The following is a 16,371-nucleotide window of genomic DNA, read 5'->3' on the forward strand; positions in this document are numbered from 1 at the left end:
AAGAAGCGTTTCCTTGTGCTGTCATATGCGACGTAAAAGGGAAGGACCTACAGTTCAAGCGGATACAGAAAGTTGACATAAATAAGGAAATTTAGAGCAAATATATATTTGATTAGTTTGAATTATAAATGATATCTTTACATCACACCGCCCAGCTATCTTGATGCGGACGCTGGAGGCGGTAATCTGTCTGTTTGTTTAGCTAGCTGCTATCGAGCCTCCTGCTCTTCAAACACGATGAGTACGGATCTGTTGTCGGATTTGGACAGCCGCTTCTTCGCGGATAACCTGCTGACGAGCGAAGACTGGGGTGAGACAGCATTTTGAAGCATTAAGGTTGAAGCTGAAGCATTCAGAGGAGGCTGACTTGATAGCGGGGGTGTGGATGCATCGAGTAGGCGAGGCGACGCGAACGGGGTCGTCGGAGCGTCTTCAGCGCTCATTGTTCCCACCGTGACATCTGTGTTCACGACCAAACTGGTCAAATATATTCGTATATGATGATTTTTGGGTCGTGTTAGAGCGCACGCGACTGCGGGGCTGTACTGTGCACGCGCTTCCTCCTTCAGCCTGCTCACCCGGACGCGCCGGTGTGTGTTCAACACGTTGGCTGGAAACGTGAGCTCACTTTAATTTAACCGAGCACTTCGCCCTCTGCGTGTTGTTCCCCCATTTTCCGCTAAAAACCCCGCATTAAACCGCGTACTGTTGACATGTTTCAGGGCAAAGCTCGAGCCGCGGTCAGGGGGAGGAAGAGGGCTGTCACGGCTGTCGTGATCAGCGCACGCTGTTATCGCGATATCTGCAGGAAACTCGTTAAAAAACCTAATCAGCCTCCTCTTATCTCCAGCTTCACAATAACCCCGAGAAAGGTGGTGTAGGCAGGTGGATGCAGGTGCAGGATGTGCTGTCCTGAGTTCCCTTTGTTAGAACAACAACATGTCATGGACATCCAGTCAGAACAGCCGTGCTGTAGATGTAGCTCTCTCTGTTATGTTAACATTTTTAAGTAAAAAAACACGTTTCCAGGATTGACCTGCCTGTTAAACAGTGAAGTAGGTTTACAACCCGTTTTATTGTAGCTGTTAGACCGAAGAATTTATCGCGCCCTGCCGCTGGCCTCCTGCAGTAAATACAGTTTCATCTAATCTCAGGTGAGATTAGATGAAATTTAAATGATCCCCCTGAGAGAAGTGGGTCAGAGCAGCAGCAGGAAGCTGAATACACCTGAGAACAAGAGACGCTTATAAAGGACAATAACGTGTAAAACACAGCTATTTCTGACCAAAGTGCATGCATGCTGTATGCACACAGCAGCACAGAAGGCGGAGTCATCAAATATAAACTTCTGTGTGTAAAAAGTAAAGTTTTTTTATTTTGTTGGTAAGAGAAACTCTGCTATTATTATCCACAGATCAGTGTGTATTTATCAGCATCTATAACGGCTGAAACACGACAAAACAATAAGATGAGACATGAGAAACACCATTCAGCCATGCTGTGTGTTAATGGTTATAGTTTGTCCACAAGGGGGCACTCTGCAGCTTCCTCGTTGGTAACAGCCATCAGGACATTTAATCTTTTTTAATCACAAAAAAATCTGTGATCGTAGCGTCTCTGAGCTCGAGTTCTGAGCATCTTACATGGGATACTCGAATACTTTACGCCATCTCCGGCTGAGCTGATGGACTCATTTCTAGTCCTGTCCATCTGCTCACACTTCAGCTCCGCCTCCCGTCTCCAAACCATCACAGCAGGTCTCACCTCCATCTTTAAACCTGCTGCTGTCCTTCTGTCACAAATGCAGAGATCTGGAGGATTCATAAAAAGTAAAGGTCACACGCAGATTTTTAGAGTGCTGCTCTGACAGCATGTGGGAGGTGTGAGGAAAGCATGATGGGAGAAGCAGAGTTGACACCATCGCGGTGTGCGTGCGTGTTTGAAGCTGGTTTTGTTTTCTCTCACGTGTGTGGACTCGTGTCTCCTGCAGATGCCTGCCTGTTCCAGTGTGAGAGCATGGAGGAGGGCGAGGACGGGGACTTCGGCCGAGGCTTGAAATACGACGCATCGGTACGTTCAACACACAAAGCTCACGCTTTCTGCGCACGCCTCACATTGAACCCGACACCCTGCGACCAGCACTTTCACACGGTGATGAAATCCAGCGTGTAGCTCTGCTGCTACACTTACAGCTAATCCTAGATCATCAGCACTGTCAAAGGATGTAAAACCAAAGTGTTCGGCCACAACATTAAAACCAGCTGGCTGATATTGAGCAGTGCAGACGGCCGTGAGCCTGCAGGGCTGTGCGGGCTGTGCCTGACCTGGGCTGCTCTGACTCGCTGGGCACATTTGCGTAGCCTCGCAGAGCTGTGAGCTCATTATTTGACTGTCTGATATTTATGAAAATGACGACGCTGAGCCCAGCGATCGCTGCCTGATTGGGTCTTTCGAGTCACTGCACTGCTTCCCTGATTCGTCACTCCACTATCACATGACCCACAAACACATCCTGGATAGCAGCAGATCAACATGTACAAGAATAAACGAACAAATAATTTCTGAAGTCGGGATCATTTGAGTTTTAACAGATAAATTGATTTTGCTCAACTACAGCAGCTTTGCATGAGTGACGGTTTAAAATAAGCCTTCTTATACTTCCACTGGACCTCACTGCAGCTGCTCAGTTCATAATCTGTCTGAAATGAACAGTTTGCCCCACAAACAGGTTTGAAGAGCAGGGGCGTGGTTTCTGTGGCCGAGACGTCCATATAAGGAATATTTCCCCTCTGTGGCTTCAGATGAGTGAGTGGGAAACAGCTGAGACGACTTATCTACATCACCCATCGTAGCTGCACAGTCAGGAAGACAAAGAAAAGCAGAAGAAGCTTTTTTTAACACCAGAATCTTTATTTGTTTGTTTTTTCAAATAGAAAAAAAACAAAACTTTCAAAGTAAAAGTTTGTTTTTCTGGATTTTGGTTCTTCAGATTAAAAGTCTCTGAAACAAACTGACACATGACTGTTTTGGTTAGCAAGCTGCTGTGAATGCAGTGTTTGCTAGTTTAGCTGTGAGCTTAAAGTGCTGCAGATGGTGATTAATAAATGTTATGACTTTAACGATCAGCGGTGACGCGGCGTGTGTTGCGGAGCTGCTTCCTGGTTGAAGCTGCAGGTTCAGCAGGATGTTTCCTGGTGTTTTGTTATCTGTGATCTGCAGGACGTGACCGACAAGTTTACTGAAGCACAAACAGTTTCTGCAAACGTCCCACCTTAAAATAACGATGGAAATATTTGGCGCGCTGCTTTGGCCCTCAATGAGGAGGAATGTTTGTTTCATGTTTATCACCTGCTTCCTGTGACCTTTGACCTGAATCCAGCAGTTTGCACATCACAGCTCCTGATGCTTCATGCTTCAGCAGATTTACGTTGTTAGTTTTTGTCTGAGTTGTTTTAGCTGCAGATCACAGCTCCGCCCACTTTGCTGCTTTGGTGACAGCGGTGTGATAATGAGACACACACACATTCTCGTTTTGGTATCTTAGTGAGGACATCTAATTGATATAGGCGTTCCCTGTCTGCTAACCATTAAATATGAACGCCTAACCCAACTGTGACCCTGACACTAAAACCACATTTTAAGTCTCAAATGTGCAAACTCGTGAAGACGGGTCCCCACAAAGATATCTAAACAGGCGCACACACACACACACAGTTGCTGGGTCTGATTGTTTACTTTCTTTGCTCTCTCTGTCGCTCTCTCTCTCTCTGTGTCTCTCTCTCTCTCTCTCTCTCTCTCTCTCTTTCTCGTTCTGCCAGTTCGACAATGACCTCGTGCTCACCCTCGATCCTGACAACCCTACGTCGCCCTGGCGACACCTTGACGACAACCTTCTCACAGGTACATGGCGGTCAGCGGACCGTGGCGACCTTAAACCACCACAGTTTAGTGTGAGTTTGATGTAAATGAGCTGTTTCCTGTGTGTGTTTTCTTTGAAGCTGACGCTCCGGCGATTAAAAACGAAATGACAATAACGCAGCCGCTGCCGGTGGAGATGTGTAAGTCCCCGTCGGGTTTCTCTTCATCGGCTTTTGGGTCGTTTGCACGTTTCCTGTGGTTTCACTGTTTGTCGTGTGCAGTGTTTCAGGTGAAAGCGGAGCCTCCCTCGCCCCCGTCCTCGCTCGAGTCCGAGTGCTCGGCCTCTCCACCTGACCCACAGGTGTGTTTCAGTTCACGGGGGGGTCAGTGGGTATATTATAGAACGCTAATGATCACAGACGGGTTTGTGATGGCGGTTAAAAAGGTCGTTTCTCTCTCCTGCTCAGATCACCGTTAAAGGCGAAAATCCTCCGACTCCTCCCTACATGTACGGAGACGTGCTGTCGCCTCCCCTAGGGTCCATGGAGGTTACCGTAGCAACAACAGCGCCCCCAACACAGACCCAGATTGCCGCGGTGACACAGACGCAGCTCCAGGCGCCGCTGACGACGCCGATCCCGGCGGTCATCGGCGGGTTACAGACGCAGGCTACAGGTACGACTGAAAGCAGCCAATGGGAAAGCTGGGTGTGGTTTGGTGATTGGTGCACGAGCGCAAGTTTTCCAGGTGTTGCTACAGAGGACCAGTGTTAGCTTAATGAGCAGCTTCCCTGGCTGGGAGTCATTCTGCACGTCAGGAAGCATCAGAAACATCAGGCCTGCTTCTCCAGCTTCGTGTAATCAGATGTAACTCTGTCCAAGAATCAGACCAGAACAAGAAGAACGTCTCGGAGGCGCCTGGTGTGATGCTGAGGTCAGACTTCAGCCTTTTGGCACAGAGATGGTTCAGGTGTCTGAGTTCTGCCTCAGTGGCTCTCTGCTGTTTGCAGGTGTAAGTCTGCTCAGAGAGCCTGTGTGAATAAGGCAGCAGCTGAAAGCAGCTTTTATCTGAGCTGTTGGGAAACGGAGCGTCGGCGGGTCGGTCGAGCTTTCATGTTCGGGCTCTGCCTGAAGGGAACGCTCTCAGTTTACTGGGCGACTGTGGAGGTGGAGCCTGAACATAATAGGTCAGTCCCAACAGACATGAACGTCTCAACTGCTGCAACCTGATCCTGGTTAGAAGGCAGAGAAAAGGCGAGTGTATCATCATCACCAGGATCATCACCACAGCGACTCGCTCTGAGGCTCGCCGCTCACCTTAAAGTGTCTTTAATGAACATCAGAGGGTTTGGATTATAAATCCTGGAAACGATGGCTGTATGAAAACACACGCTGGTGTCACGTTAGCTTCCCTCTGTATGCGTGTATGCGCTCTGTCAGCAGGACGTGGAGGAGTTTAAATCCTGCTCAGGGTCAGACACGTCCGGTAACCATGACAGCGAGAGGTCATCACTGAGTGAAATATGTTTCCAGAAGTTTCTGAGCGATTGAACTCAAACTGCTGTGTTTCTCTTCTGAAATCAAGTTTGTCATTAAAAGTTTGGAGCATTTCCTGCTCTGTTATCGATGGCACGCCTGCAGCCCTGCAGCTCTGCAGCTCTGCAGCCATGCAGCTCTGCAGCTCTGCAGCCCTGCAGCCCTGCAGCCCTGCAGCCCTGCAGCTCTGCAGCTCTGCAGCCCTGCAGCTCTGCAGCCATGCAGCCCTGCAGCCCTGCAGCTCTGCAGCTCTGTAGCTCTGTAGCTCTGCAGCCCTGCAGCTCTGCAGCTCTGTAGCTCTGCAGCCTCCACACTGGTTGTTCTGTGCGAGCATGCAAACGCCGCATGCTAACAAACCTGTTTGTGTACTTTGGATTAGCTGCAGCGTGCGCGCTCCGTCCTGTTTGCATGCTGAGCCTTGGCGTCAGGTTTCACTCACGCTGGCGTTTAACCAAAGAGCCACAAGGTTCCAGTCTGACCTGTGAGCGCCGCTGCGGCCTCTGTTACAGGGCGCCGTTTTAACCTCTGACGCCGCCTCTTTGTCTCCTTCAGTCTTGCCGAGCTCGGCCACGTTAAAGGCCAACACCATCCTGAGCACCAAACCCCCCATCCAGCCCCGACCCGTGTGCGTCGCCACCCTCCCCGTCCCCCAGACCGCCACGCCGGCCAAGGCGCTCATACTGCAGGGCCTCCCCTCCATGGACCAGAGCAGACCTGGTAACAGCATCCTGTTTCTCCCTTTACTAATCCTAATGTTTATTTCCCATCACAGTTTCTTTTATACATATCTACTTTTATGTTTTATATCTAAATAATTTAATTTATTATTATTATTATAAGTTAATATGTTGTTAATTAATTTCTGCCTTTGCTTTCGTGGCGTTTCACTTTGTGCAGCTGATTTAATAACGTAGTCGGGAATGAGTGATGACGGAGGATGCTGGAGAGTCCGACCTTTAACATGATCAATAACCAGTCGTGTGTTCAGTTCTCGTGTGCTGAGGATGCTCTGATTCGTCTTCATCTTCTCCTCTTCCTCCTCCAGTCGTCATCTCTCCGTCCGTCTGCCTCGGCTCCACGCCGGCCATCGTCAAAATGGAGCCCGTCTCTCCCAGCATCCCCCAGCACTGCTCCAGCCCCACGGCCCCGCCCACCAGCAAACCCATCGTCCCGGCGACCACGACTTTGCCCGGCAACAGCTCGAACGACATCGATGTGAGTACAGCACTGACGTTACAGCCAGTACCCCGAATTCCTCTCTGAGCCTGTGAACCGATTACATCACACAACGTTCACACGGCTCCTCCTCCTCTTCCTGTCCTCCTTCCTGTTTCCCCTCGCTGACCTCCTCCTCCTCCTCAGATGAAAGTGCTGAAGCGGCAGCAGAGGATGATAAAGAATCGCGAGTCGGCCTGCCAGTCGAGGAAGAAGAAGAAGGAGTACCTGCAGAACCTGGAGGCTCAGCTGAGGGAGGCCCAGCAGGAGAACGAACGGCTGCGCAAGGAGAACCAGGCACTGAGGGAGAGACTGGCAGGGAAGGAGGTGAGACTCCACGAAACATCACAACACACGAGTGAAAGTTTTTATGAAGAGTTGCAGCTGATGGAGGAACTTTTCAGCCTGCTTTAACCCTTTAAAGCCGGTCAGAGCAGCACGCTCTGTTTTGTGTAACTATTTTTAAATCCCTGTAGCTCTGCAACCGCGTGAGCTAGCACAATAATTGTTTCTGCATATGAAACCGGAGGAGTTGTACTTACATCTTATGCCATCAGCTTGTCCTCGGTCACAGTTTCCTTCCACATATAACTTTGCAAAAACTGCATAAAAAGCACTTGCAGCAACAAAAACATAATATTCCAGAAACACGCTTTGCTGATCCGATCAGCTGTTTGTAACACTTCCTAGTCCATCAGCGCGAACTATCGCATGTCCGCCATGACCTGCCCGAAACCGGAAGTGACGTCATTTTCGTGGAAATGTAGTTTTTTACCATCAGGGCCTCATGAGCCTATACTGGTGTTTTTAAAAGTTATCTTTGACTTTATGACTTTCTGTGTGGTTTCTGGGATGCTTAGGACTCATATTGCACTGCTGGAAATAGTTTATTTTGATGCATATGCTGCTTTTTTGCAAATTTGCATTATAATATTTATTTTTGTTTTTCCTGCAGTGTATAAAAATTGGTGTATTTCAAAAATAAAACTATGAAGACACTCAAAATAAATTTCCTGTGGTGGGAAACTATTTTGTGCAACTTTTTTGTATTTACAGTTTTGAGGGATAAGCCTCTTAAATTTCTCTAACTAGAAATATATGTTAAAAAAACAAAAACGATTTTCAATTTTTTTGTAGTTTATTGCACTTTTTTGAAATTTATGTAATTACTATGCACTTAATGCAGACATATTATTAAAATTTAGGCTATAATGGTTGTATTGATGTATAGCAACTTGAAATGCTCCCAAAAATGGCTCCACAGCATGTAAACATATAATATAAGCTCTGGTGGACTTGGTTCTATGGTCGGTCTTAAAGGGTTAAACTGTGAACGCCGGGAGCAGCGGACACACCGGTTGGTGGAGTCCTGCTGGACGTTCTGGTTGTTCATGTTTTCCCTTCAGCTCTTGAGCTTCACGCCTTTCCTCAGCCTTGTGATAAGATCTGATGCGTGACAGCAGCATCAGAGCGCCAAGCGTGGCGTTCAGCGTAATGTCACTTAACCTGCTGCTGAGTGAAGAAGACGCAGTGACGTCTCTGCGTAACTGAATGATCTGCTGAGGGAGCCAAAACCACCAACAGGAAGTAACTGAGACAAACTGAGTCAGACGATTAAGAACAGAGTCAGGTGGACCTGCTGCGTCAGCGTTCAAGGTCATTCTCTCATCGTGTTCGTGTCATTTCAGGGCGCCGAATCGGCGAGTAACAAGAGAGCCGTGTGCGTCATGGTCGTCCTCCTCTTCATGACCTTCAGCTTCGGACCCGTCAGGTATCGTTTGCGACTCGTCGTGCAAATATTTGTCGCCGCAGATGTCGGCGCCGCTTTTGATCAGCACGTTCTGTTCTGCATCGCAGCATCACAGACAGGAAGCTGGCGACGGGTCTGCACGAAGACGTGGTGTCGTTTACGGGACGGCGGCTGCTGGAGATCGAACAGCACCAGCAGGCGGCGCCGTCTACCAACAAGGTGGAGGACAAGACGGAGGCGGAGGAGGACGGAGGAGACGAGCGATGGAAGAGAGCGGAGGAGAAATACGCCGCGGAGTCGTATCAGTTCAGGTGAGAGGATGTCGGCGTTTTGTGACATCACTGCGACTGTCAGCTTTGAGTGTTTGTGCTGCGAATTTCTCCACACTTTGAAACAAACGTGTGTGTGTGTGTGTGTGTGTGTGTGTGTGTGTGCAGAAACCTGAGCGATGTGTTCAGTGATGTGAAGGACCTGGTTCTGCAGGACATCGACCGTTACTTCACCTCCTCGGACTGCCGGCAGTTCAACCGCTCCGAGTCTCTCAGGTGAGTCTGACTGTCTTAGGATCTCCACGCTCACACTTTGACTCGCGCTGCGACTCGTGCTGCGACTCGCACTGATGCGAGGAGCTGCAGCTGTATTTAAACCTTCCTGCTTCTGTTTCTTTGCTTCTTCTGAACTGTGCAGGCTGGCGGACGAGCTGAGAGGATGGGTCCATCGACACCAGATCGATCGCAAGAAGTCCGGAAAGCCGAAGATGGCCAAGAAGGCCAAAGTCGCCCAGGTGAGGAGTCGTCCCAGAGTTTTACTCCTTTACTGGAGAACAGTAGTTGGTCTTCAGCTCACTGGGATCTGTGGTTTGTCTCGTCCTGCAGCAGAAAGCTCAGCAGAGGAAAACCAACTTCTCCAGATATCTGCCGATCCAGACTCACCGCTCCATAGAAAGGTACGACGCGCTCTTCATTGCCGAGCGCAGACCTGCTGATGGTGCAGCAAGTCAGACAGGAAGTGACATACATGACTTAAATGGCTGAATGTTTCTGTGCTGCTGAAACTCAGTGAGATCATTTTAGCTGAGAAACATTTTTACATTAATGTCACTTCCTGTCCAGCCTGATGATTCTCTTCCTGTGCTGCAGTCAGCTGCAGGTGCTTCCTGGTCCTGAGGTCACCTACAGCGACTTCCTGGACGCCATCGACCGCAGAGAGGACACGTTCTACGTAGTCTCGTTCAGACGGGTATGACACGCACACGCACACGCACACACGCACGCACGCACACGCACGCACGCACACACACGCACACACACGCACACAGTAGCAGCTCTCACAGCGTGTTAAACGTCTTCCTGCAGGATCACCTCCTGCTTCCGGCCATCAGCCACAACAAAACGAGCCGGCCCAAGATGTCCCTGGTGATGCCGGCCATGTCTGTGAACGGTGAGTGTGCACGCTGTAGCGCGACACTCGGCGAGCGCCGCCGTGCACAGCTGACTCGGTCACGGCGGCCCAGCGAGCGCCGTGCCCTCACGGTGAAGATAAAAGGCTGTCATTGGCTCAGCTGCTGTTCTTCTCCTTATTGATAGAGCTGTCCTGATGATGATGATGATGATGATGATGATGATGGTGGTGGTTATTATCATTAACCAGCCGCTCTTCCTCCATCTCCCTCCTCTTCCTCAGAGAGCCTCTATAACTCCTCTCAGGGCTACGAGATGATGATGCAGGTCGACTGCGAGGTCATGGACACTCGGATCGTCCCCATCAAGTCGTCCGCCGTCCCCCCCTCGCTCCGAGACCCGCCCCCGCCTCCCCCCTCCTCCCACAGCAGCTCCAACCATCACCACGGCAACCACACCTCGCTCCGAGGACGCCACCAGCACCACCCCTCCTCTTCGTCTCAGAGGCAGCCTTTACCCGCCCGCCGACGGACAGCTGAATACTTAATCAGCCAATCAGAAGGAGTCTGAAGGTCGGAGGTTAAAGGTCGGAGAAAGACTTGAAGTGTAACCTCACTGTCCCTGCACCAGGTAACGGTTCCTCCTCCAGCAAACAGGAAGCTCCTCTCCGCACACGAGTCGAGCTTCCTGCCGTTTCCCAAAAGGTGAAAATCCAAGAAAACAAATTGAACGTGAGGACGTCCCACGAACGCCATGTTTGTAAGAACGACCACGGCAGAGCGGCGTGCATGCTGCGTTTTAATGTTTAACAGCGAGAACGCAGCGTGGAGAAGCTGCTCCATGAAGCGCCCACAGCCACACCTCTGTCACCGAGGGACACCGGAAACCTCGGTGTCGCACACACTAAGCTCCGCCTTCTGTACCTCATAATTCAGACAGAGGACGAGCTGAGCTTCTTCTTTCACGTGCAAACAGGAAGTCTGTTCTAATGCTCGTCGAGTAAACGTCAGAAATAAACTTTAGCTGGCGCCAACGTGTTTTTCACGTTTTAGTGAGTCGTAATTATGAGATACAGAAGCCTAGAGGAGCTGCAGCGCGTCCCACAAAGATGTGACGGCGTCCGTACGGAGCGAGGTGTGGCATCTAAAATATCGCCAGCAAAAAGCCGAACCAATGAGATTCCACTGAGTGAAACAAAAGCCGCTCGTTTGGTACTTCTCTGTGGTACAGCAGTGAAATCGTTTCTGCCGTCGTCTTTATCGATGTTTGTTTTTTATGCTTGTGTTGGTTATTTAATAGTTGTAAATATGAGTGTAGATATTTTGTCACCTTTTTACTTTTTCTAATTTTTGTTTTTCACAACAAAAAGTAAAAAAACAAACAAAAATATTTTGTATTTGTCGGACTCTGTGCCGGTAGTCTGAACTCGGGATTTATCTGATCTAAAATATTTATGGATATATATATATGCAGATTTTTGATCTTTATTATTGTACAGAATTAACGTGTAGAAAACTTCATACAATTTGTTTTATTGTGAAAAATTCTGCTCACTTCCTGTCCTTTTTTTATTAGTTTAGACTAACAGAGCAGCTTTGCATGATCCACAGTTCATAATAATCCTTCTTTATCTGATTCGGGGCCAGTTTATCCTCTGTGTGGGGGAAAAAAAGCTGCTTTGGCCACTCCCCTTTAACCTTTCTTTTGAATTTTGGGTGGGGCTTCTGTGGCTGAGATGACCATATTAGGGATGCTTTCTTTGTGACATCATCCAGAGCCACAAGGAGAAAAAAACTGCTGAAATTTTCCATTTGAGCTCCTGGATCATAGCACGATTGTCCATTAGTGCACATATGCTTGTTTACCACGAGCACGGAGGGCGGGGCAACCCCCAAATGTACAGAATAGCTCCGCCCCGCTGAGCCGACGGTGTGATTTGTTTTTGATGTACAAAATTTTCAGTTATGTTTAAAAAGTTTAAAGCGAAGTTTCACCCATCAGGGTCACGTTTGCTCAGCATTGTGGGAAATGAAGTGTCTGCAGCCTTTCTTACAGCGAACATGTGTTAATGTTGTTTCACTTCCTGGTGTTTTCCTTTCATACTGATGTTACTCTTCATGTGTGCAGAGAGGAACGTGGAGGATATGAAGGTAAACTTTTCCTTTTAATGGTGGTTTGAGTTTTAAAACACTGATGGAGCAGAAAAACGAGGTTTGTCAGCTGCTCGTTGGTTCTTTCACACACAGTCGGCTCATGTTTCACTTCCTGGTTTCTGAAAACGCACTGAAAGCTGTTACTGAACCTTGTTGATCAGCTGACATTATGACATCATGCATTTAGAGATAAATCCTCAGGAAATGTTCTGGTTTGTGTCTGTTCATCACAAGAATGGCGTCTGAATGTGGTTCAAACGTAGTTTTATTCAAAACTCCGACCTTTGACCCGCTTTAAGAGCCACGTCTGCTCTGCAGCCTGTTCGTGTACAAACCAGATTGTGAGCTTGCTGAAGCTGCACATATGAAAATGTAAACTGTCCTTTTTTATTTAAATGGAATAAAATCATGAATGTGTAAATATTTCACAGGCTCCTGCTGATTGGTCGCTGCCTTTAGACTCACTCACCCCTCACTCACCCCTCACTCACTGACCTTTCACATCACAGACTCAAAGGGGACTTTTATTTTTCTCACTGCTCACACTGGATTTTTAAAAAAAAAAATTTAATTGTTAAATGGTAAATGGCCTGTATTTGTACAGCGCTTTTACTAGTCCCGCCTAGGGACCCCAAAGCGCTTTACACGTCCAGTCATCCACCCATTCACTCTCACATTCACACACTGGTGGAGGCAGCTACAGTTGTAGCCACAGCTGCCCTGGGGCAGACTGACAGAAGCGAGGCTGCCATATCGCGCCATCGGCCCTTCTGGCCAACACCAGTAGGCGGTAGGTGAAGTGTCTTGCCCAAGGACACAACGACCGAGACTGTCCGAGCCGGGGCTCGAACTGGCAACCTTCCGATTACAAGGCGAACTCCCAACTCTTGAGCCACGATGTTCACATTTAATTTCATAAGTCAGAGAGAAAAGAAAGCAGGTTGAGGAACAGACAGGAGAAAAGTGTCCATCCAGCAGAGGGCGCCAGAGTGCTGCAGACTGACACTTCATGAAAGAAGAAGACTGACGGAGGCTTTACCTGTGCAGGCGAGGAAGCTAAACTGAAGAGATGACCTGATTCACAGAAGTGTTTGTGTGAGCGTGTAAATCAGTTACGGCTGCAGTTGCCTGTAGCAGACTGAATCACAGCGAGGGCCACATCCACACGCTGCACAGGGCAGCTCCAGCCTTTAGGACCGATTTTGTCCACGTGTGGCATGAATACACGTGTAGTGAAAGGCGGGGCCGCCTCACCTGAAACATGTGACGTGTGCCTGCTTAGATTACAAAAACAATCAAACACTTAAAGTCACCTGTCATAGGAGACAACGGCTGTGTCCCAATTCAGGGTCTGCAGCCTTAAAGGCCGCATTTTAAGGCCGATTATGTCACAGCGACGCGACGAAGGTTGCTCGAAATGCGGCCCTCAAACGCGTCCTTCATTTCCCTGAATTTTAAGGATGTGGCGGTGTAGACTTCGTGGCCCAACATATCCCAGAATGCATAGCGCGGCGGTGGGTGTGGATAATTTTGACGAAAAAAACGGCGGATGAGGGGCGCCCGAAGAGTAAACTTTAAGTAAGTACTGAATATTATGTCACTTATTTATGTGCAAATGTTTAATAACGAAGAACATTAAAACATTACTGTTGGCCACATGTCGGCAAAGTCATGTGACATTAGTGACGTTTGTACTAACTTGGTTTTAAAGCCTTTACTTTAAAATATACGCCGTTCAATAGCTGAGCTTAATCAGAGAATGATCAAAGCTCATGTAGAAACAAACAAATGAACAAAAGATTTTCTCCTTCATTTCTGTCAAACAAAGCTGTATGAAACGTTTCCAGCTGTTAGTATCATGGTTGCTAGGCAACCTGGGCAGCGCGACAGAGGCTAGACCGTCCCATTTCACAAGCCTCGCACTTCCGGCCTTTTAGCGGTCTTTAAGTACGTGGCGCTTGAGGATCGTTGAGGCTGCAGACCCTGAATTGGGATACAGCCAACGACTCCAGCAGCATGGGGTCATCACTCAGTCACGTGACCTGATTTTTAGTTTGGCCTCAGTTTCAGAGATCATAACTCAAAATGTGTCAGTTTGATGTAAAAAAACTACAGATGGAAGAATCTGAGTGTGTGATGATGTCATGGCGTGCGCTGCCCTGTCTCTGTAATGATGGTTTCCTCTGACGGCAAACACTGCAGAGATGCGACGCGGTGACGACGTGCAGCTCCACTTTTTTATTGGTCGTTAAAATCTAATTTGTCAGGCCAGCGATTTATGTTTAAATTTATCCTGAAGTTCAGGCAGCGGATTTTTATCCATCGGAGGCGACGCGCGAGTGTTTCCAACGGTCATATTTCAAACACGTGACTCCCGTGCTCCTCTGGAACTTTATTTATGTTTAGAGATCAAAAGCAACTAAAATATAAAACTGTATTATAATGTCCCACGAGTTCACCAGGTGTCATTAACAATAGGTGAATACAATAAAATGCAAAATGATAGAATAAAATTACAATAAGCTTAAATTAAAACTTGTCTGTTTAAGTAAGAATTAAAAGCTAAGACATAAAGATAAAATATTTAAGCTTCCCTCTAAATTCATGTCTAACACCTGGGTCGTGTTTCCTCATGACGCCGTTTCGTGCCTGATGATGGTCCGTGGAATAGATGCTGAGCACTTCAGCGTGCTGATGCTTCGGGCTTATCTGGCACATCCCAGCGTGGACGTTTATTTGCTCGTTTGTGAGACGCTGTGTTTATAATGGAAAATCCATCCACATGCAGTGTTCATACGGCTCCCTGTTACAGGATAATCAGGACAAACTAATTCTTTATTCTTTAAGACGTTTCCTGCCTGGCTGTTCGTAAACAGATAATACTCGTAATTACCAGCCTGTTAAAATAAACAGCAATTAAAGGAGTAAAAGGAGAATTTACTGGCTCGGGGTGACGTCAGGAGCCGACCGCCTGTTAGCACGTAGTGTTTGTGTGGGAGACAGTCATGTGACGCGTAGTCGTACACGTAAACTCTGCTGTGAGAGGTCCCGAGTTTGGGCCGTCCAGACGGAAGTCTTCACAAAACATCCAATCGTGAGCGAGGCTCGCGTCAGTGACTGAGCGTAAAGTCAAAGAGTCGCGCTCCTGATTAGCACGTGCAAACATCCAGCCATGAATTAAACATGAGTCATGTTTATAACCATATTTTAAAGACGTTTCTGCAGGACTGAGGCTCAGTGAAAGCTGTTGGTGATGTCGCAGAGCTCTGTGTGCGCGCTGCTGTTAAACAGCTGTTCAGTTTTGTTTCTTGGGGCGGAGCTCGGTGAAGAGCCGAAGCTTCAGCACCACGTCCACAACGCAAATAAACAACTATCAGAGCCACGGGCGCAAAGTACGACTCTTTATACCAGCACAGCTGCTTTCTTCTCCAGACGTCTGAGAGGGAAACGCCTGCATACACCTGCGTCACACCTGTCAGGCAGCAGTTTATACCTCCAGCAGAGCGTCCTGGGCCTGAGTCGACCCTCAAACAGAAGCTTTTGTCTGTAACTGAGACGAGCTGGTGTGGACGTAGACGGGAGAAGCAGCAGTCCTGACATCAGGCTGCAAGAACCATTAAGGCCAAAAACACATTTAGACTGTGAAGGTTTGAAGATGAGCGCCGACCTTCCCCTCATTCAAAGTGCTGTTTGTAAAACTCTGTGCACCAGATTTCATCTGATCCTTGTCTCAGTCTGCGCTCTGAGATCACGGGTCTACATCCCATCATAGCTGCTGGCCTCAGACGGAGCACAGTTTGTCTCTTCCTGAGTGAGACTTTTATAGGCCGGAGACGCGAGGACAGACGTGTTTTAGTGTCAGCGCGAGTGACGTCTTCGTCCATCTCCGAGGCTTCAGATGAAAAACTCATCAGGCTACCAGACACAAGACGACAGTTCGGTGTCCCGAGTTTCCGAGTCCATCGCGAGTGTTTCCAGCGAGTAATAATATGAAGGTCAGCGAGAGGAACGAAGCGAGGAGGGAATGAAAACACACGGCAGTTTGTTTTACGAGGGACTCCTGCAAACCTCGAGGACGTGCACACAGTGTCACGTGAATGTTGGATTTGTAAAACTGAAATAAAGAGAAACCTGAGGACTGACGCTGCAGCCCTCACACCGGATCAAAGCTGGTTTTTCCACCTGTGGAGGCTGCAGTCAGAGATGACATCGACCCCGTGGTGCTGACAGCCCGAGGCCGACGTTCTGCCCGTCGCAGCAGGTGTCAGAGGCGCCAAAGACGAGCCGAGCTCACGGTCTAAAGGAGGGGAGGAAAGAGAAGTGCAGTGGAAACAAGGCAGCGAGTGTCTGTGCAGCTTTACACAGGAAACGAAGTCGTGTTTTCTCTTTGCTGCCTTGCAGAACAAAATCATCCGAGTTCGTCTGCAGGAAACTGAACGTAACTGCACAGTAATCCAGAC

General features: G+C 48.4%; 1 protein-coding gene across 2 annotated transcripts; it reads left to right on the forward strand.

Moving 5' to 3' along the window:
* Positions 1-191: 191 nt before the first annotated feature.
* Positions 192-10,946, forward strand: atf6b (activating transcription factor 6 beta). 2 transcript variants are annotated; one of them, XM_085148569.1, is made up of 17 exons: positions 192-310; positions 1,991-2,070; positions 3,819-3,900; positions 3,999-4,058; positions 4,140-4,219; positions 4,326-4,533; positions 5,946-6,110; positions 6,439-6,608; positions 6,756-6,935; positions 8,297-8,379; positions 8,466-8,669; positions 8,796-8,903; positions 9,046-9,142; positions 9,234-9,304; positions 9,498-9,597; positions 9,714-9,798; positions 10,042-10,946. In XM_085148569.1, the coding sequence occupies exons 1-17, from the start codon at positions 238-240 to the stop codon at positions 10,326-10,328; spliced, it is 2,133 nt and encodes a 710-aa protein (XP_085004695.1). In that variant the 5' UTR covers positions 192-237; the 3' UTR covers positions 10,329-10,946. The 2 variants fall into 2 exon arrangements, with proteins under 2 accessions (XP_085004695.1, XP_085004696.1); XM_085148570.1 differs by having other exon boundaries at positions 9,237-9,304.
* Positions 10,947-16,371: the final 5,425 nt, after the last annotated feature.

Source organism: Neolamprologus multifasciatus, chromosome 22 (genome assembly GCF_963576455.1).
Source record: "Neolamprologus multifasciatus chromosome 22, fNeoMul1.2, whole genome shotgun sequence".
NCBI lineage: Eukaryota > Metazoa > Chordata > Actinopteri > Cichliformes > Cichlidae > Neolamprologus > Neolamprologus multifasciatus.